Source organism: Pan paniscus, chromosome 12 (assembly GCF_029289425.2).
Source record: "Pan paniscus chromosome 12, NHGRI_mPanPan1-v2.0_pri, whole genome shotgun sequence".
NCBI lineage: Eukaryota > Metazoa > Chordata > Mammalia > Primates > Hominidae > Pan > Pan paniscus.
Genome location: NC_073261.2, coordinates 16,913,244 through 16,935,385, shown reverse-complemented (window position 1 = coordinate 16,935,385; position 22,142 = coordinate 16,913,244). Strand labels below are relative to the sequence as shown.

General features: G+C 44.0%; 1 protein-coding gene across 8 annotated transcripts in view; it reads left to right on the top strand.

The window, feature by feature from the left end:
* Positions 1 to 21,126, top strand: part of BCL2L11 (BCL2 like 11) — a 47,494-nt gene extending 26,368 nt beyond the window's left edge. For 6 of the 8 annotated variants that reach the window (XM_003804707.5, XM_003804711.4, XM_008962889.3 and 3 more), the window contains 2 exons: positions 2,734 to 2,837; positions 16,808 to 21,126. In XM_003804707.5, coding sequence (XP_003804755.1) covers positions 2,734 to 2,837; positions 16,808 to 16,906 — 203 coding nt within the window. In that variant the 3' untranslated portion in view covers positions 16,907 to 21,126. Of the gene's footprint in view, positions 1 to 2,733; positions 2,838 to 6,466; positions 6,594 to 16,807 lie in introns of those variants that run through there. The other 2 variants (XM_055107424.2, XM_063594537.1) reach the window with 1 other exon arrangement.
* Positions 21,127 to 22,142: the final 1,016 nt, after the last annotated feature.

Below are 22,142 nucleotides of genomic sequence, written 5' to 3'. Positions count from 1 at the left end.
TCTGCACCAGAGTTGCTTAGGGACTTGAAAGAGTACAGCCTCCTGTATCTCTCTCTCTCTCTCTCTCACACACACACACACACACCCGCCATTTCTCCCTGCCAGAGCTTAGGGATGTGTTTATATCCATGAATTTATTTAGGCTAATTAATGTTAACTACTGAACTTTTCTTTTTGTACAAGAAACAGGCCATTCGTTTATTTGCTTCTGCCAAAGCCAGCAGGGCATTTATCTCTTAAGATGAGTAAGTTGAAATTGGCTAATTTGTTAAAAGCTCCTACCTGCTGGCTAGGTTGAATGCATTCACTAAGTGCTAGTTTTGATAGGTTGGCTTCTGACAGAGACTGCCCCTTGATAGTATTTGGTGGTATTTGCAATTGCCAGCCCAAGCACGAGCCATGTGGAAGCTTCTAAACCACAGACACAAGTCAAAGTGTTAAAGAGAATCCAGTGTACTTAATTTACGAGTTAGGGGAAATTGACAGGGGGAATTATTTTTGTTTTGTCTTATAAAAAGTATAAAATATGTCTCCTTGTCCCAAAGAAATTTAGCAGTTAGTTGAAATCAAGTGGTTAATCTACAAGAAGGTAAGCCCCGTGGGAGCAGGGCATGGCCTCCTTTGTTGCTATACCCAGAGCACCTCCTAGAACAATGTCAGGCATGTGAGTGTTTGTGTTTGTTGAGTGGATTTGTGAATATCATTGATGTATTAAGTATTGGGTAACTTGGCCTGCAATTTTTACCAGTCTGCCAACTTTATAAAACATCAATCTGTAGTTCACAGATGTCCTTTTGATAATTGGTGTTTTCTTCACTTCTGACTCCGGGGCTGAAGGCAGTTTTCTCTCTCAGTCGTGTGTAGTGAGAAACAGGTGGAGCTTGAAGCTCAGGAGAGGTGGGTGATGGTGTCTTGCTGGCTGGACGTTCACTTGTGCGTATGGGTAGGCACATCTCCTTTAGGAGGATTGCATGAGACCCTTGTGCAGTGGGTGCCCAAACAAAACACACTTTTCTTCTTCCCCTAAGGGCGAACTAACTTGTTAAAAGCTTCTAAATCAGGGAAAGAACACTTAAAAAGAGTAGCTCTTTAAGGGGCAGTAAGCCCAGGAAAAGGAACTATGACATCAGCATCACCTCATATCACATCTACCCAGAAATTTTGTTTTCTCCCAGTTTAGTTCAAAAATTAATTTTAAGACTTTTTACAGATTTGTTAGAAATATTTGTGTGACACAGGTACAATCAAAGTAAATTTTGTGTGATTGGATGTATTCAGAGGCCATGCCTGACATCCTGAAAGTTTCCCCTTCATCAGCCTTTGTGCTTCTCCACCAGGGCTTCCTACAGCAGTTCCTCCCTCTGGTTTATTCACAGACTGCAGATAACTCTGGAGGGGATCGGTGTGTGTCCCTCTTACCCCGCCGCCACCCCCACAGGGGTGGTGTGATATTCTGCCTCTCTTAGGCCCTCAGTCTTTGTGGGATTATTGTTAAATTCACTTGGGTATAAGATGAGGCAAGAGATTGTAGAGGAATTGGCAAAAACTCTTCAAAGTGTTCACTTTTAAGTGTTTTTATAGAGCTCTGAATCAGTATCAGTTTTACTGGCCTTTTACAAAAATAAAAACAGGAAGTTATGTTCCTTCGTATGGCAAAATCCTATTGTAGGTTTTTACCTATTTTGTTCTGGTGAAAACGTAATATGTGTGTTTAATTGTGAGTACGGTGTGCCCATTTTTACAGTAAGTTAACGTAAGTCACACGTGAATAGCGGTGGAAATCCAAGAATTTTATCTCATTTCCTGTACACGTTACTGAACTGTTCACCTCTGAGTGTAATGCTTTCCTGGTGGCACATGGAGAATATAATCTTCCTAATGCATAATGGGATCTTTTGACAACTGACATTTTTGTTCTCCTTCATTTTTGGCTGTCACATGGCTTTTAATGGTTTCATTAGTAAACAGATGAATGTACTGGGTGTGAATGTTAGTGACAGCTTAATGAAAGGGCAGTCCTCCCTCTTTCTTCTCCTTTCAAAAATGCCTTTGCTCTTAGACCCAAAAACATGTTTTCTCTCCATGTGGTGTTTGCAGACTTGAGCTCATCTTGATTGGCTGCATTAATATTGAGACAAAACATGCAATTATGCTTTCATTTGGCCCTGGGGTAGCCATTCTGAAGACAGCTGTCTGTATCATTGTACCTGCTTTCATAGAAACCAACTCATTCAGGTTTCTCAGGGTTTCGCTTATTTTGCTTTGAATGGGACAGCCATTTCACATCATATTTTTAGACGATGTTTGAAAGTTATATAGGAATATTTACCTTGTAATAAGATCAGAATGATTATTTTACTGAAAAACTAAATTGTTATGTTATAATTATGTTTCAAGCATATTTCTTTGGCAGTATTTTCCATTTTCTTGTGAGTAACTTCTGGAAATGGAAGTGTGTATGAATGGGTTGGAATGTTTTCAGTTCTTGCAATTCTGAATCTCCAGTTTTGAAAAAGGAAATTTTATTCTATATCTCTTATTCTTTAACCAGAGTTCTGTAGAAGACTCTGCCACTCTAATCTTTAGTACATGGCTGTAGTTGTTGAAGTCAGGGAGCTCCCAGAAATGTGAAAGAGTGTGTGAGATGGGCTTGCCTCTAGGACTTATCTTTGGAACTTTCCCAGTGATCCGTGGACCACAATGTGATTTTTGTTTTGTTTTGTTCTAATGCAGCTTCCATGAGGCAGGCTGAACCTGCAGATATGCGCCCGGAGATATGGATCGCCCAAGAGTTGCGGCGTATCGGAGACGAGTTTAACGCTTACTATGCAAGGAGGGTAATGATGTTTTCTTTACCCCCTTTTCTGCTCACACCCTCCCCTTCTACACTATATTTTTTTAAAAAGACAGAGTGACTTCTTGTAACTACATGCTAATTCTGGAAATGATTACTGTTGCCTAGTTGTGACCTTTGATTGTTTCTCCTTTCCCATTTTTCATTTGTTTTATGACTAAGTAATGGCACTTAAATAAAATAATACAGTAGGAGCCAGCAAAGGAATTTTATGAGCACAGACTTTAAAACAATGCTAAAAAAGGGATTATTTATAGACTTTGAGATAGTCTAGAAATACTATTAACATAGGTTTCAATCCATGTAGTGTGTTTCTGTACTCCCCTTGTGCATTTTAGGTCAAAGTTAAAGGTAATTTTTAAACAACATCTTTTGTCACTTAGCGCATGGGAGCAATGCCAGCACTCATGTAAAAGACTCTCCTGCAATTTGCAGGGTGGCCCAAGGAAGCAGGGAGCCATTGCCCTTGCAGAGCCCATTGCTGTCTTTGGACATTTAATTGTTGAAATGTATTAGGAGGCCACTAATCAATAGCCTGTAATTTGGGCTATAAAAACTTTATATTATAGATAATTGCCACTTATTTTGAGCTATGTTCTTGATTTTTAAAAAATTTTAGCCTATGTCATCTTCTGTAGTTAGTAGAAGCGGTGTTTTTTGTTTGTTTTACCTGGGGGCAATGTGGGTGACCATTTGGACACCTTTTTCACATGGGACACTTTTGTTTGTTTGTTTGTGTGTTTGTTTTTGAGACGGAGTCTTGCTCTGTCACCAGGCTGAAGTGCAGTGGCACAATCCCAGCTCACTGCAACCTCCGCCTCCCAGGTTCAAGTGATTCTCCTGCCTCAGCCTCTTGAGTAGCTGGGATTACAGGCGCCTGCAACCACACCCAGCTAGTTTTGTATTTTTAGTTGAGATGGGTTTCACCATATTGTCCAGGATGATCTCGATTTCCTGACTCTGTGATCTGCCTGCCTCGGCCTCCCAAAGTGCTGGGATTACAGGCGTGAGCCTCTGCGCCTGGCCGCGTGGGAGACATTTTTAAATGTGTAGACTTTGACTCCAGGAGTTAGTACCATTGGGAACCCCTGTGACTGCTTCCGCTAAAGGGTACACTGGCAAATGTGTGATACAGTGTATTTACTTGTTCACAGAGTTTTAAACACCTCATATAAAGGTATTAATTCAGTTGATTTATCCAAAAGGAAGACACTAATTCTTATTTTGTGGAAAATGTTATAGTTGTTAATATCATTTATTCTTACCCCTTCTCTTTTAGCTCTTTTTTTTCTGAACGTTGTTGTTTTATATAAGTACCTCTTAAAAGTTTTTTTTTAATCTGTTTTCTAGGGGAGGTCATGCTTGGTTAATTGTTGCTAAGTAAATGGATTTTACCTTTGAATTATTATTTTTCTGCCTTTATACAATGTGTTTTAGGCTTCTTTTAGACAAATAAGACGTTTTCTCATTACAAAGGACACTGTCAGTTCTTCAGTATGGAATTTCTGTAAGAGTCAAGAAAACACACATCGGATCTTCCTACCTTTCTGTGGGGGTGTTTGAGGAGAGTGCTGTAGTAATGATTCTGTTGTAAAATGGGAAGTGTGACATTGATGGACTTAAGAATTTCTTAAAATACTGTCTTAAGCTGGCAAAACTCCTGGCATCCTCCACCTGACATAAACCAGTTCACAGAACATTCCAGCCTAGATCTGAAATGGTAATTTTTTTGGAACTTTGCTTGGTTTTATAACTTGTCACTGAAGTAACCATTCCCTCCAGTTCCTCTGCCTTGGTTTACCTAAAGGGATTTTGGTGTTCCTGTGTGTGACTGGAAGTGGCTGTCTCTATTGACTAGGAAGAACTGGTGAGAAGTGGGACCACAGTGTATTCAGGATCAAAGTTGGGAAGGACATGAGTCCCTTTAAGAGGGTAGGTGAATACACTCAAGTCCCGATTCTGGGATTGTGTCCAGAATCCAACAGGACAGATCATTTCTGATGGGTATGGAGACATCTCTGAACCTAGGCAATGAACTGACCATCCCCTGGGCCTGTCTCCTTCCCGTCTGGAAGAGGCTTTGTAGACACCCTCGGGGCAAGATCTGCCTTAGGTGGGGCTGCCTGAGAGAAAGAGGTGGCAGTAGGCCTTGCCTGGTGCCCACAGTGTCCCCCTGCTGCCAAGAGCTCTGGGTACTGAGATAAGCTTGCACATTCTCAAGGATTCTGTTAGAGATTTTGACCGCAGAGCTGGTTGTGTTAAAGGATATTATACAAGTTTCTCTTTAAAGCATGCAATATGAATGCATGACTCCACAAGGCTTTCCTGTGGGCCTGCCCAGATGGACCTGGTGGATGCACCTCCATGGCTGCCATGAGTGGTCAGTGACAAGACATAGGCTAAGGCTGGCATGGGGACTGGAGTGCATCCCAGTCCCCGGCCATTCTCTTGTGAAGGCTGTCAAGGTGGGGAATAGTTTGAGTCACATGCAGATGAAACCTAGGCTGCTGGGTTGTCTTTGTTACCTTGCCTCTCTGTTGAGGATGTGATAGCAGCACCTAACAGGTTCATAGCCTGCCTCCCCTCCTCTTCTCCCAATGTCATTTCACAGTTTAATGTTTAAGCGTATGTTTAAGATGGTCATGTCTGTGTTTCCAATGAGATGCAACCTATTGTTCCCATGCTTTTGGTAAATTAAATTTGTCTGATTGCAGTATTTACAAGGTTTTGTCATTGTGCATCTTCTTTTGCATATCTTAAAAATAATTCAGTGCAAAAATACAGTCACAAATCATTAAAGGACTTTAGCTTTGTTAGTAGGCTGGGATATTAGGGGGAAGGAGTAGGGATAGATTCTAGGTTATAACCCAATTTTTCTAAAACAAAGGTAAATATATTCAGATTTTATAAATAGCTCAAAACACAAGGCTGGGTACGGTGGCTCACACCTGTAATCCCAGCACTTTGGGAGGCCGAGGCGGGTGGATCACCAGAGGTCAGGAGTTCAAGACCAGCCTGGCTAAGATGGTGAAGCCCCGTCTCTACTAAAAGTACAAAAAATTAGCTGGGTGTGGTCGTGGGTGCCTGTAATCCCAGCTACTCGGGAGGCTGAGGCAGGAGAATTGCTTGAACCTGGGAGGCGCAGGTTGCAGTGAACTGAAATTGCACCATTGCACTCTAGCCTCCACGAGAGTGAAACTCCATCTAAAAAAAAAAAAATAGTTCAAAACACTGGATGATACTGTGGATAGTGACACCGTGATCTTCAAAGCCACAGACACCCGTCTTGATACTTGTTAGATTAAAAACAGTCCATTGTCTGGAATCACACTTAATGGTCCATTGTTAAATATTGGGGGCAGAAATCTGGGAAGGTAATGGGAGGCCGTTTTGGGAAATAATGAATTCAAATTACCTGCTGTCTTCACAAGGGAATTATCCTCTCTTGGCAAGCGAGTGTATCTCACTGTGCTGCTTTAGGATGGATATTAACCTTTTAAATGTTGACTGTCTTTATTTGCTTAATGCTATTACAATGCCTTGTCTAAAGTGTTAGTCTTTTATTGCCACGAGCCTTGCGAAGCCTGACAGGATATTTTCCCGTTTTTCCAGTTAGAGAAATAGAGGAAGTTGTCGTGTAGTTGTCATGTATTCAGTCCACTTAAGGGCAGTGGGGAAGCGTTTGAGACGGAGCTGTGGAGGCTGAATCCTTGAAGGAGGAGGTGAGAGAGGCACAGGTGAGCGCAAAGTCCCAGTGCATGTCCCCTCTTCTCTCCCGATGCAGTGGCATTCCCAGGTGAACCTGCCGGGCTGAACGGCCTGGCCCCTCTATTCAGTCGGAGTTTTACTACTCCAGTGGATTTTGGTAACTTCATTTGGAAATAATTTCAGACTTACAAAAATGTTGCAAGAATGACACAAAGAACCACCCTTTTATATCTGCCCCACTTGTTTTCATGTTTTCCCTCTTTGCACACATGTACAATTTATTTCAGAAAAAACTACAGACATGATACTGCTTTTCCTACACTAAAAATACTTCAGTGTATATTTCCCAAAAATAGGAGTAATCCCTTATGTAACCACAGTGTAATTATCAAAATTCACAAATAGTGTTACAAAACTATTATCTGATCTATGGACCTTATTCAGATTTTACCACTTGTCCCAACAATGCCCTTCTCAGAAAAAAAGAAAAGAAAAAATGTATTTTCTGGCCCAAGAGCCAATGTAGGATCATGCATTGAATTCACGTGTTTTACCTCTGGCTCCGTTAATTTGGAACCGTTCCTCTGTCTTTGTCTTTTATGACAGTGACATTTTTGAAGGACCAGGGCAGTTGTAATTTGCAGACTCCCTGAGTTTGATTTATCTGATATTTCTGCATGATGACACTCAGGTTTTGCATTTCTGATGGGAGCACTCCAGAGGTGATGTGTCAGTGTGGCACAGCAGGAAGCACATGATGTCCATTTGTCCTGTTACTGATGAGGTTCACTTTGATCCAAGGTGGATCTTGGATCAAAGATCTTCCACAGTCTTCCACTGTGAAGTTAGTACTTTTCCATTTGTAATAGGACAGAGCTTATAAAGGACAAAGAGCTTTCCTTTCTCTCTTATATAGTTATTTAGTATAACAACTTGGATTCATGGATTCCTGTTTTATTCAATGGGCTACAATGCGTTACTCTCAATATTTATTTTGATGCTCAGATTCTTAAAGATTTGGCGGGAGGCACCAGTAGTGCAGGCACAGGGAGAACCAGTTGTGGGACAAAGCCCAGGGGCTGTGAAGGTTACGGAGCTCTTAAAAGTCATTTGTTGCGGAATGAACTTTGGCCAGAGGGCTGCTGACCCTCACAGCTCTTCCTATGCAGGTCTGCTGTGCAGGGCACTCTTAAAAGACTCCAAGCTTGTGTGACTCCTTAGTGGAGAGTAGGGAGGCTATTGGTAAAGGCTAGGTAGCATAGGGATGTTAGTGGGCATGGAGGGAAGAGAAGTTCTCTGAGAAACTAAATATTTTGGAATTTGTGAGAAAGTGAGCAGCTTGCCTTTACCTGAGTGGTGCAGTGTTTGTATTTCTGCAGCCTGCACCTTCTCTTCCTGGTGAGTGTGTCAGCCCAAGACAGCCAGACTGTTCTTCAGTAGCGGTTGCCAGTTTCTTTCATCACCCAAACTGTGTGAGGGCATGTGCCGGTTCACCTGCTGGATGCAGTGCCAGCAAGTGTAGATTGCGACCCTCTGTAGATGTGGGCCAGAGGTACTGGAAGGATGGTGTCTACTTGGGTGGGAGTCTTGACCATGGGCCGGGGCTGCAATCAGAAGCCCTTAGAATGTAAAAATGCTTGCTCTTGGAATAACTGGACCCATTCTGCAACCAACATGCCTCCCTCTTTCCCGTCCGTCACCCCTAATACTGAAGCTGGAGTTGTTTACCTTCTGTGGCTTCTAGGTTCTTCGCAGTCAGGTTGTCCAGCTCAAGTCACTCCATGTGCAGGAACACTGCCCTTGGCTAACTGTGACCTGGGCATGTCCTGGTGGTGGGCTGCAGTGGACAGCAGCACATGTTGCTGCTCTCCAGATGAGGCCAGCAGTGAATAAAAACCCTTTCATTGTTTGATCACAAGAAACAGTGATCTTTTGTTTACACTGCCTACTTCCTACTCTGTCCAGGGCATGTGCAGACATGAATTGATTGAAGTGCATGTAGACCAAAATCTAGCCCTGAATGAGACAAAGTAGAGTTGAGAAGGTGACTTGCAGACTGATTTTGATGGAAAGAATTTAACGTGTCATTACATTAGCATTTTCCTGTGCTGTGTATGAATTTGAAATACTTATATGCTCTCCTTCTTGAGAAGTGAAATCCCCAGTGCTATCTCATTCTTGTTTTTATAAATGGTAGTCATTCTTCTGTGAATAATGTACAAAGGCAAGGACTAAAGTTTAGCCTGCTTGGTAATTGCACAAACTGAACACAAACCCAAACATGTGTGTTCTCAGCGTACTTTGGAGGTCTTCATTAATTGAATGTTGGAGTTTAGTAAAAGAAGTTGCTTTCTGTTACTGGCTGTGAAAAGAGTCGTGGAAATCTGCACTTCAGATATTAAATTCAAATTAGACCTAACTCATGCAATGATAGGTTGCCCCACACTTCACTCACATGAGTTGATAGAATGTCAGTTTTCATAACAAAAGCAGTCATGAGGAGCTTAGATAAATTGGTACCTGCCATTGATCAGTGGCACAGTTTTCAGGTTCAGCAAGAGTTTTCCTTAAAGCTGGAGGAGGCAGCTCAGTGTTTGGGTTTAGGAGCCTTTCTTTCCTGTCTTAGACTGCCCCGTTTCCGTCCCAGAAGTACAATGGCCAGAGGTGATGAGCTCCTTGGTTCTTCCCCTCAGACTTTCGGGAGAACGTGTGGCTGGGATTGTGTGGACTATGGATTGCTGGTTTTCCAAACAAGCGCGTTCTGTTACTCGTTGAAGCCAGAGTGTGATCTCGTAGGAAAACACGACTCACAGAGAAGTGTGGGGACTTTGGGGTCAGACCTAGAGCCCTGACTCTACCCTTAACCTTTAGGAGGCCAATTTTCTGGTCTATCCCTTAGGCATGTAGTGGAGATTAAGTAAGAACATTTAGAGATGGAGCTAGAAAATTCTTATTATCATCTGTTATCGTAATTCTGTTTCCTCTCACTTTGAACTGTAATTGAAACATTTTGCAATGGGTCTTCGGCGTTTAGAAAGGGAGATGCCAGGAACTCTGTTCACCTGTCTATCTTTTGAATACTCTGGAACTGCTTTTTAAACAAGTTGTGTGTTTGACCCTACTGCACATGCTGTGTCTGGGTGTAGGCAAATATGAGATGAGGCTGAGGCACTGGTGTGTGTTTAAATGGCTGGATGGGCATCGGGCTAAAGGACTTGTGCTTGTTTGCACCACGTGTGAGTGCTCATCTGTTTGGCAGGTGCCTACACCTGCAGGGCTGCCTTGCAGCTCTGGATCAAGGCCATTAACACATAACCATGAGGAAGGAGATGCAGGTGCCTGGAAGGGGACTTCAGGAGGTCTAACTGGGGTTTTTTTTAAATCTCTTGAGGAGGAAATGAAGATGCACACAAACTAAGGCTTGGCCCTGCTGCAGACGTTCAAAAATAATAAGCTTCTCATATCATCCTTCACTAGACTTCTACCACCTGAAACAAAGTGGAGAGGTTTTAGTTGTGGTTAAACTATGTTACGTCTCACTTAGCTTTTTTCTGAGGCTGAAACATTTTGGAACAGTGTGTTTCTTCTCTGAATCTAATATTCCAACTACTGGTGCCTCACACAGATGTCAGAACAATCTGTCTCTTCTCTGTGGTTGGCCATAGAACAGTGACGATTTCAGAAGTGGCAGGTGGGAGTTGTTCCCCAGTTTAGCCAGCACCAGGTCTGGAGTCTGACAGGCTAGAGACCTACCAAGTGGAGGGCTGTGCTGTGCTGCCTGAAGAGCCTCAGTGCACAGCCTCACCTGGACATTCACTGGAGAAGAGATTTGTGTCACAATAAGCCTTAACTATCATAATTTCTTTGAAATAGTGTGTCAAAAATAGGATAAAAGTTTGGTTTATGCAAATGTAGTTTTTATCTGACTTCTGAAGACCACATTGTCACCATAGCAGATCAGCTGCAGCACCCATAGCTTTGCAACGCTAGGGGAGAGTGCTCTCCTGGTTTGGGGTGAAGGTACCATGCATCTGGGAGGGAACTTCCTAGTGCCCTTTCCCCAGCTGTGGTGACATCAAAGCGCAGCAGGCACAAGCTATGCAAATATCCATGTTGCCTTGGTGATGAATAGAAAGTGGATTTGGTGTTGGGCAGTATTGTAGCAATCTCCTCTGACACCTGAAAACAGCATGCATATGGAACCAGTGCTGAAATACCAGCTCAGCTGCCGTTTGACTGTGGTTGTTGGTCTGAAAGTGGAGAGAGACCAGATCTTCCTGAAGAGCTCCACATCATGCTCAACTATGTGCTGGGCCTTTTTCTCTCTGACTTCTGTGTCACTCAGTTGCCAGTTAAAATGCTGTTTAGACTGCTGGGTTATGAACGAGTTGTGGAGTGGTAGTTCTAACAGAATCAGGGGGGTGACTCCTAGTTCCATGTCCCACCCTGCCACCTCAGTGTCCCTAAAGATGCCGTGACAGCCCCTGGGTATTCTCAGGCTCCTGGACGTCCATCCCAGGCCCTCTCTTCCGCAGCCTGTGGGGATCAGACACCAACCAGAGAGACTGCTTCCTCAGTTGCCTGAGCCTGGAGCAGAGATTCCCTCTGTCCTTCCTGGTCTCACAGTCCAAAATTCAGCCTCCTATTATATATAATGTATAATAATTTATAGTATATATATAAACACTTAAATATATATATATAATAAGTTTCAGGACATCCTATACATTTACTGTTGAAATTCTGTAAGAAACAAGTTTTTGAGTAAGTTAAATTCCTCTGCATCTCAGTTCTATAGGTATACCTTGTTTTTGAATGCCTCTTAGAATTAGGAATTGAGCTTGCTTTGATATGACAATGAAATTGTCGTTTTTCCCTCGTTGCTTTGACTGCCAGGAAACTCTTAACTAAACTGTGGCTCTCTTACAGCACATCTCACCCCTGGTTCCCAGGATAACTCCTTGATGTCATGTCTGATCTCAACCTTTTTTTTAAATTGTGTTACACACATTTGCGCTTTCTTAATTTAAGTCCCTTTTGAGCCATGCTATGTCTAGGTCTGTGTTGTACTTACCGAGTCCTTTGGCCCAGTGGGTGTCAGCCCTGCCTTTGGAGCATGGATGAGTGGGCTGTATTCTGAGCTGCATTGTAGGAATCACTTAGTGATTCTCAATTCGCACTCCAGAACCTCTGTGGCCTCAGCTCAGCCTGAAACAAGGCCCCCTTCAGGTCTGAGGAGCAACAGGCCCTTCCCAGCAGAGGCACAGGCACAGGGTGTGCGAGGAGGGAAGGTGCTGGCCTGAAAGCCCTCGTTTAACTTCTTTCCTGCTTCTGGCATTCCATCTTCATGTGGGCCAAGAGTACCCATCCTGTCCTGCCACTGTCTTCAGCTGCACTTTGAGTCACTTGCTTGACCTCTGTAGTCACTGGCTGCAGAACAGCATAGGGAATGCTACCCTGGCACTCAGGGTTGTTGTGGGGACTGAAAAGCATGGGCTAGGTTATTTCATTTAGTGGTGGCCATGGCAATTCTTCCATCCCCAAGCTTGGGCACACAAAGTCCAAAGGCCTGGAGTGCCCTAGGCAGCTTTTCAAAGGTTCGACTCCTCTCACTGTTGGAGAGTGAAGCTGAATCCAAAGCTGCATTCTATAGTTGTCTGGTGTTCAACCTGACCAGTTCCCTGGGGCCAGGGCCTCTATTGTTTTCCAAGCAGCTGCTTCCCTGGACTGAGCAAGAGAGTGGTGTTCTGTGATTATTTTGGCATTAGAATGTCATTAAATTCCCTGACACTTAATTGGTCGTCCCAAGTGTAAATTGAAGATGCTTCTGCCCTGCACTTAATGTTCCTCGCTGCAGTGGCAGCGCCAGCCCCTGGCAAGGCAGCAGGAACCCCACACTAGGGCATTCCTGTGGTTCCGCTCCTCCCAGGTTGCCACCCAGATGAGCTTGTGCCATCTGGTGTCATGGGGACATGTGAAGAACTTTTTAGGAATTCCCTGTTGAATGCTCGACACTGTCTCAAAGGGCATTGTTCATATCTTCAGAGAAAGCTGCTTAAGTCTATGCTGAGGAACTTGTAGACACATAATCCTATGCCTTTACACTTAGAGGGCACAGTCAATGGGGGAGCAATCCTGCAACTTGGCATAATTTTTCCTTCTGGTTTATGATAAATACTTATCCACTACTGAGATTATCTTTACTGAACTGCTGGCCCCTTCTGCCTGTTGGCCTTGCTGCCTCTGCCCAGCTTCTCTCTCCACCTGCACTGCCCATTCTCCTCTTGTCCTTCCAAGAAATTCTCCTCTTCCTTTGGGGCTTGATGTGGGGATTCACCCTGGTGCCTTCCTGCCCTGGCTCCCCCACTTCTTCTCTGGCCAGTGGTTTTTTTCCCTCTCATTTTATTTGCCTCTGTATTGTCCTTACTTTATTATCTTGTTTACTGTTTTGTGCTGGTGACACAGCTATTACCATCAGACCTAGTGGGTACATAGACACGTGCCTTGAAGTCAGGCCCCCCACCTGATGCTGGTCAGCAACAGGACTACTGGAGCCCCTTACCCTGAGAGGGGCAGGGGCTGTCAGGAACTGGTTCCTGGAGGGACACACAAGGTTGTGAATGTTGAAGGAGTCATCTTCTGGACACATGGGATGGCCACAAAAGGCAGTTACCTCCAGGTAACCCAGTCCTCATATAGCTCTTGATTTAGGCTATGGAGATTACAGTACCCAACTGGGTGGGGCCCTCCTCTTTGTGCACTTGTGATTGTGTGTATGTGTGTCTGCGTAGAGAAAGTGAGAGAGGAGAGAACTGTAGTATATGGTCACTTCAGTTGTAACTTACTAGCAAATTTGGTCTTTAAAAATAATCTCCTTCACCCAAATGAGTTGTTATACCTTTCTAAAGTATTTTTGCAATTTAGACTAAAACAGAGTTACCCAACTCTGTAAGAAGGATTGTTTTCACTTAAAGAGTGACAGACTGAGAGCATCAGTGAAAGGGTGTATTGGTCAGCTAGGGCTGCTGTGCAGAGTTCCAGAGACTGGGTGGCTCACACAACAGGAATTTATTTTTCTTAGTTCCGGAGGCTGGAAGTCTGTGATCATGGTGCAGACTTAGCCTCCAGACCTGTAGATGCTGTCATCCCCTGTGTCTTCATGTGGTCTCCCTCCGTGGGTTTCTGTGTCCTGATTGTCTCTTACAAGAACACCTTGGATTAGAGCCCACCCCACAGTGACCTCATTTTAACTTAATCACCTTATTGATGACCCTGTCTCCACTTACAGTCACAGTCTGAGGTCCGGGGGGTTAGGACTGCAACAGATGAATTGAGGGGACACAGTGTACAGTTCAGCCCATAAAGAGGAGGATACCCAGAAGTTTCAGGAGGGAGTGGAGCATCTTCCCTGATTGTATTTATTTTAATAGTTTTTTAAAAAACGCTTTTAATCAGGAAAGACAGTCTGTCTTTTTTATACTACCCAGTTTGGGAGTGGCAGAACTTAAATGCACTTTTGATTCACAGATGCCTCTTCCACCTGATTAAGAACCACTGTAGCAGACGCAGACTTATTGGACATTAGGCGGGAGGCCAGCTCTGCAGACAGCAGGTCTCAGGAAGACGGTCCAGGCATGGCTGCTGATGCTCCGCTTATGGGTGTGTTGATTGTCTTAGCCCATGTTAGATGCGAGGAACCACTCACACTGCAAATGACAGCTCCTGGCTCAGTCTTAGTGTCATACTTGCCTTTAACTGGCAACTCCCCTGCAATACAGGGATTGTCATTTTTAGTCCTGACTTTCCAATTCCATCTTGGATGTGCTACCCTGGCCAGAAGCCATTGGGTGTGCCCTTACTTTGACCTTTCACCAGTACATTCCATCTTAGGGGGCTTTCTCTAATTGCTTCAAACTCCCTCCTGACCCTTTATACCACCCCAAAACCAAAGGCCCTGGTTTAGGAGCTGAACTGTAGCAGCCGTTCCTCAGTATCTAGATCGCAGGGAGATTTCACTGGAGCTGGCTGAAGCTGTTGGTGCTTTGAGCAGCGTTGAGCCATCAGTCCTAGTTCTGCGTCTTTGCCCCACTGCAGCTTTTGGCCACTTGCCCCAGTTTAGTGTCACCAGGCCCCGACTATAAGCCACAGTAATTTTTATGGCTGCAGGTATTAGAGGGCGGCCAGTCTACAGAGGTAGGGGCTGCCCATCCTCCAGCTGTCTTTTGCAATACGGGCATACGCTTCGAGCCAACAGCAGCTCCAGCCGGCCGTGCCAGCTGTCAAATGCTTTCTGGGCTGGCACGGCTCTTTGAATCCGTGGTAATGGCTTCCTCTGTTGAATGTCGTCCAAAAGCAATTGCTTGTCAGCTTAAAAGCGTGTGCCATGTTGTCATGCCCGCCGTCTGAGAGGGCAGGCATCCCCGCACACTTGCAGACTGGGATGCTGTAGCATCTTCTCATGAGTCAGGGATTGGGTGTAACTTTTGCCAAAATTTCTTGCATTTTCCCCACCCTCTCCAACATGTCTTTGAATACCCCATATCCTTTACATTTGAGATGAAAGTGGAACTCTAAAAACCTTGGAAAGATTCTCTTGTGAGGTGACTTCTACTTAAGCTTGGTCACAGCCTCCTGCTGTCCTCAAAGAGTGGGCAGGAGATTTCTTCCCTTGGACGCTGCCAGTGCTGGAATATGAAACTTACCAAGTGTCAGCAGTTGGGGTCTGCCCTTCACATTGACCCAGCCCCCTCATTGGTGTCCTGATGATTGTGGACACCCAGTCAGCCCCATTTTCTGGCCACACCAAGCATGGCAATGACACCAGGTTGGCACAAAACAACTCTGCCTGGATTGATTACTTAGCCCATCATAGCATACACTTTCTTCATTTTAGTAAGTTGTGGTTTTATTTTGAATAAGTCTCTTTCAACCTATTAATATTAGTCTACACTAAAATTAACCTTCCCCTAAATTATTCTCACACAGAGGCAGCAAAGTAATTTTGAAAGTTAAATCAAAACAAAGCAATCTTGTGTGTAAAACAGATAAAAATCACAGACTGTGGTTACAGAGTGCCTCTACAGGAATCGCTTACATAAAGCTGATTTCCTCCAATCTTGTTATGGAAGGAAAAGGGGAAATGCCCTGGCCTTATCACAATCCCATTCTGTCAAACAAGCGCGGCAGAGCTTGTGTAAACAGTGGAGCTGCAGCTGCGGCTGGTGTCTGTGGGGGCCGTTCGGGGTCTGAGGGGACAGTTGTCACAGCCTGATTCATGGCCGGTGGTTCCCGCGACGGTGTGTTGGAGGTATCCCCCACCCAATGAGAAGGGGGTTTGTGGAGAGACAGTCATGTAGCCCGGTCTCGTGTGGATTAGTCATTAAGAAATGTCCAGGGCAGATTTCAGACTTGAACAGTGAACCAGGTTGTAGCTCATGGCGTCGAGGTTGAGGTGTTGTGTTGCCGCTGCCTTTGGTGACTCTGAATTTATACCTTGCACATACTCACAAAATGGATTAGAACCTGAAAGTGGGCGCTGTGGAAGACCTGAGGACCCTGAAAGCATTGAGTAAGCTGGTGATTTCCTTTTGAACAGTTTCTCAGTTTGTAACAAACATATGCTGGTCACTGGCACAGAGGCTTTTTTATGTTCTGGATTGCTCTTTCCTCCCCATACCGAGAAGGTGGGAGGATGGGGGTTGACATTGCCTGTGTCTGTGACCATGGGCACCCCTCTGGGTCACGGTGTTTATCATAGCCAAGCAGCCAGAGGCACAATGGCGCATCACTGCGAGACTTTATTTAGCTTCTTAGGGCAGATTACTCCAAATCACTGGTTTTTCAAATAAATTACAGCTACCAGAAATTCACCCCTGGGGGAATCTGCAGCATATTTGAATGTCAGTTAACTTGGGTGGTAAGATAGTTGCTTTACATCCTCTTTGAGTTTTTCAAACATTTTTTTGGGTGCTTTTTTTTTTTTTTTTTTTTTTTTTTCCTATTTGAAGGAGTAAATCATTGGTATGCCTGCCCTTTATGTAGGGATGTCTTCCCCTTTGCAGGGAAATGAAAACAAGTTTTCTTCACAATCTCTGGGAGGCATCGTGCTTTGTGACACAGTGCTCTTGAAGAGGTGCCTTTCATAGTGATTAAGATGGGATTGGTTGTTCACTTAAATGTGGGCTCCCACCCCTCCCCACCCCCAAATTAGGGAGAAACTAAGAAGCTTTCCTTTTGTTGTTTCAGGTATTTTTGAATAATTACCAAGCAGCCGAAGACCACCCACGAATGGTTATCTTACGACTGTTACGTTACATTGTCCGCCTGGTGTGGAGAATGCATTGACAGGTTCTTTGCGGAGCCGAGATATGTGCAGACATTTTGCTTGTTCAGACCAACAAGACCCAGCCCCGCGGTCTCCTGGTGCCATTATTATGCAGCCAGCGGTTCTCTTGTGGAGGGGGCAGGTGACGTTTCAGAAGACACCGAGCTGGATGGGACTACCTTTCTGTTCATCACCACACAGCAGAATTTCTAATGGAAGTTTGTTGTGAATGTAAAGGAGGGAGCATTCTTTGCTTTTTAATATACAAACCATGGTTTTTTGGAGCAGGATTTTGTGTAAGAATGGTGTTTACATGCAGTGTGTTTTCCCCCTCACCTTCAATAAGGTTTTTCAAAAAGGAAATGGAAACTTTTTAACCAATTTGTGAATAACTTTTGTATTAAAATTTTAAGAACCTACGGCCTATTCTCAGAGGATTATGTAACCCCTGCAGTGGAAACTGAGCCAGCTAACTTAAAAAGCTGCCTTAGTTTATTTTTAGAGATTACAGAATTTTTAAACAGGGAGAGGTGTGATATACTCCCTCCCTTCCCTACTATTGCCTCTCTGACCTTTTTGAATTATTTTTAATACCAAAAGAGTTCTTTTGAAATGGAACTGATTAAAAGGGCAGAGGGTCTGTTGCCAGCCTGCATTGATATGCCAGTCCCATTTGTAAATATTTACGTACCTTTATAAATTCAGTTGCATCTGTGGCAAAATTTCAGACTATTTTTGCATCTTTCCTCATCACTTTTTGTGATGCAACTCCAGTCTGGACTCAGATGCATAGATTTGGTCCAGTGTATTTTCATGATAAAGTGAAATTGAGTCAGAACAAGAGTTAATATCTGCCTGTATCTTGCACAGTTCGAGCGATCTGTTATTAACTGGGAAGCATTTGGTGTTGGTTTTCATTCCATTTCGACGAGCATGTTATTGGGAAGTATTCTGAAGAGGCAATAGCAGTAATAACAACAGACTTAAGTGCTACGCCCCTTTGTGCTGCTGGCTTTTCTGGTTGCAGGCTTTCCCATGGTCACAGGATGCACTGTCAGCATCAGGTCCCAGAGGGCCACCGTGTCCATTACAGCAGAGTCCAGCTGCAGCATCCAGCTCACGCCCTCATGGGAATTGGCACAGGCCTGGGGCAGGGCTTCTGATGGCCATTTGCTTGGCCTCCTGCATTTTAGTCCAACTCACAGTCCACTAGCTTCACTCCTTTAAATTCACTTTGAAACAGGCCTCATCCCACTTCCACCAGCACCATAGAAGAATAATTCTGGGCAGAAGTCTGTTTTTTTTTTCATTTTTCCAGGACAGTTGGATATTGTCAGGCCACTTGTGACCCCAGCCATGTAGTGAGGGTGCTCTTTCTCTGAGCCTGCTCCTTATGAGTGCAGTGGAAGGAAGCCACACACTGGTCAGTCGTTTCAGAGGCAGCAGATGCCCAGGGAGACCCAAGAAAGAGTCAGGTTAGGGAGCAGTGAAAGTGAGGAGGGAAGACAGTTCTGTGAACTCTGTAACTCTTAAAATTTTTGAAAACTCCATCATTAAACAACTTTTAAAAGAAATAACTAAATTTTCAAATGAGTAAGCAGTGCCACCAACTAGTGTTTTGCCCGATAGAAGAGCCAGCATGTTCACGTTATTTAAATTAGGTGGAAAAATCTAAACATTTGTATCTTCATAATTTAAAAAATATATATGTATATATTGCATATTCACTTTTTCCTTTAGGTAGAGATGATTTCATTCCAAATACTCTTACTTTAAAAAATTTCCTTTCCCCAAGAATCTCCTTGGGACTTTGACTTATTTTTAAAGCTGTGTTGGAGCTCAGCTTGTTCCCTGATGTGTCTCGAGCCCATTTGTAGGGTCATACAAAGCCCACGGTTACAAGCAGTGGTAGGATTGCAGCCGTGGGCCTGCTGGACACACACATACACCAAAGATGTATTTGGATCTGGGCACCCCCTCCCAGGATCCCTGTACTCATGTGCCAGTCTCCTGACTAGAGCACTTTACTCTGTTTCCTCAGCCCTGCAGCCCCTGGGAGCACACACTGGGTGCAGCCCTGGGCCAGGCGCGGGAGGCCCTGCCCTGTGCTGCCCAGGGGCTGTGTGCACCACACGAGCACATTTCCCTCTGGCCTGGCGGCCTCCAGGCTGGCTGTGGAAACAGTTCCTGAGGAAATTAGAGATTCTATGAATTGTAGGAGTATTAAAGACCAGGCTGTTGGCACCAGAACTTAAAGCGATGACTGGATGTCTCTGTACTGTATGTATCTGGTTATCAAGATGCCTCTGTGCAGAAAGTATGCCTCCCGTGGGTGTACGTTTTTACCTTTTTTTAAAAACATTTTTGTAGAAAAAATAATTAAATCCCCTTTTTGGAAACTTACTGCAGGTTTTGTGCCTTGACAACCTCTCCCTATGTGAGGTTTGTAAAAAGTGTCCTGTGACTTAACACAGAAACGCAATAAACACACACAAAATAGTTTCATGAGTGATTCTTCAGATGCCCTTCCCAACTGGTTAGTTGATCAAGAATTTTGGGGGTGGGGGTTGCGGAGAAATCAAGTTTAAAATTCCTTCTGATTAAAAAAATATAGTGGAATACAATTGTCTGCCGTTTCCCCTTCTTAATGTATATATTGTGAGTATTTATTAGATTCGTAGGTCATATTACTTATCAACTGAGCCAAATGTCTGTGTGCAATTGTGTTTCCTTTACCTTTCTTGTAAAATTTTGTACAGCATAAGTAAAAAAATCACTGTTTTTCTCAACTTTTTCAAAATCAAGGATTGTAAATATTGTAGATTCTTTTTCTGTGTGATGTGTCCTACTGTTTCATAATGCTGTAACTTGTAGAAATATTGTATATTTATTTTCTGCTTATTTAATGTCTTAATTTCTGAAAAGTATTAACATCCCTGTCTCCCACCCCCCTGCCATCCCATGAAGTTAACTCCTGAGAGTTGTCGGGGGTGACTGGAGAGCTCATTGCAGACCACGTGGTCCTCCAGGGTGGCTCTCCAGCTTCGGGTCCTGGTATTTCCAGTCAAGTGGGTTTCAATTCTTGGGCTTTGCCGCCCTTATGATGAAGTGTGTGTTTGATGCCAGTGAGAAACTCAGTCTGGCAGGCTACAAAATTCTACTCCAAGAAATACCCAGCAACCTTCTGTTTGTTCCAAAGCAACTAGCTTATCATGCAAGCAAATTTTGCTGACTCCAGGCTTTATCTTTAGGAAAACAAAAAAACCAAAGTATTATCAGCAGGTGGGAAAGATTTTTCTATTGAAAATTTATCCCTGACAACTCAGCGTTTAGAAAAGAAATAAAATGTGCCACTTCCAGAGGTGCTGCATTGCAGTTGTTCAGGGCTAGGGCCAGGCAGAACAAGTGAATGGGTGGGACAGGTGGCTCCTGCCTAAGGACCACCTCAGGCCACTAACCCCTTGTGGACAACTGTGAGTAGCTGGGTTTTCCCCCACCTGCTGTGCAACTTCCTGTGCTTTGAGGTTGGACTAACTTGTCTTCAGGAGCTAATTAATTAACTGTACAGCCCTCCCCACGCCCCACCCATTCGGTCACTGCGTTTGGTCAGCCTGCTTCTTCAGGTCGATGCCCTCCTTCTGATTCTCCATCTCCTTCAGGGGAGGTTGGGGCCCCGCTGGACTGGGTGTCAAGATGTGAAAGCTTATGGGAGCTTTAAGGAGACTTCATGGTGGTTCCATGCAGGTGGTTCTGCCATCCCTGCTGATTTAGCCTGGTGCCTGTGTGTGTCCACTCACGTACACATGTGGGGTGGGGGGAACGTGTCTACACATGACGCTAAATCAGTTGGGGTCTACTCTCAACAGCATTGTGTGTAAGAAGCATCCTCAAGCTCCCAGCTAAGTAACTTGACTACTTTTATTTGGGAATTTCGGACTATAGAAGCTCTCTTATGTTTTATGTCCAGATTCTGTGACCACTAGTTACTGTATCAGAACTCATCAGGTACCCACTTATAAATAGCACTGATCTGTCTATATACTGATCCATCACTAACTTGTTTTCTAGGACCCAGCGTATGTAGCATTTGTATTGCAGTTTCCCTGGCTTACTTGTGTTTTGCACTGATGAATTTTGACAGGGTAATTGCCACTTTACTTGTGCAATACTGCTGTAAATAACTGCAGATTTTTAAACAATCTTTTATGTTAATTTTATAAAAATAAAACTTTCAACTAGTTTTGGTGAGCGTTTGATTTGTTTGCACAAAATGTCAGAGAAACAGCTGAAATTATATATGAACATGTACACGCCCACACATCTGCTATTATCAGTCATAAAATGTAGCTGTGTGTAGCTCATATATTTTTGCTTGAAGACGAATCTCTGCCGTACCCTTAAAAGCAAACGAGTCTTTAAAGTTTTGATGTGGCTGGTGCGAAAAGTATTCTGCCTGCACAGTCAGATATGACTCAGCACTTGGGTGGGGAGTTGTGGGGGCAGGGAAGTGTACTAGGAGCCGGCTCTGTACTGTGTTGATGAGTGATATGGCAGGTGCCCAGCCATCTTACCCCATCAACCCCATAATAGAAAGGGCTTGTCTGCAGCACCTGCTCAGGGTCAAAGGGGTCACCCAAACGTGCCTAGACCCTGTGTGTGAAATGATGACCAGGAACCGCCAGGTTCCCAGCTCCCGTCATGCAGGGAGGATGGGAATTGCCTTAGGAATGAGTGAAAGAAATTAAAGCCTGGTTTGGGGATACAGGTGATAAAATCCTAATAAGTAAGTATTTAATTGGGCACTTTCACCCTAAGTGCTGGGAAAGTGAAAGACAGACTCAGCTTTGTTTTAGACTAACAATCTGTTAATGCTTTCAATCGGGTGAGTAATACATGAATATGGTCTTGTAAATTTATTTCAAATTGTATTTGTTTCAAATCAAATTGTTCTGTCTTAATCCTACCTCCTCACTGAGGTAGGAGTTTGCATTCTCCTGGACTCTTAAGCTGCAGTGTGTGTGTGTGTGTGTGTGTGTGTGTGTGTACTTACACAGCAGTTTTGCTTTTCTGTAAATGCCATAGCTCTGTATATGGTTCTGACTTAGCAATAGGTCACATATCTTTCCATAGCGACTCCACTTCATGCTGACTATTGCAGCAAGTGCCAGAGCACAGGCATAGAGTTTGCTCATAGGTATCCCACTCTTGTGGTACAGGGAGGTGGAAGATCAGCCTTGCAACAGACTCTGGAAGACA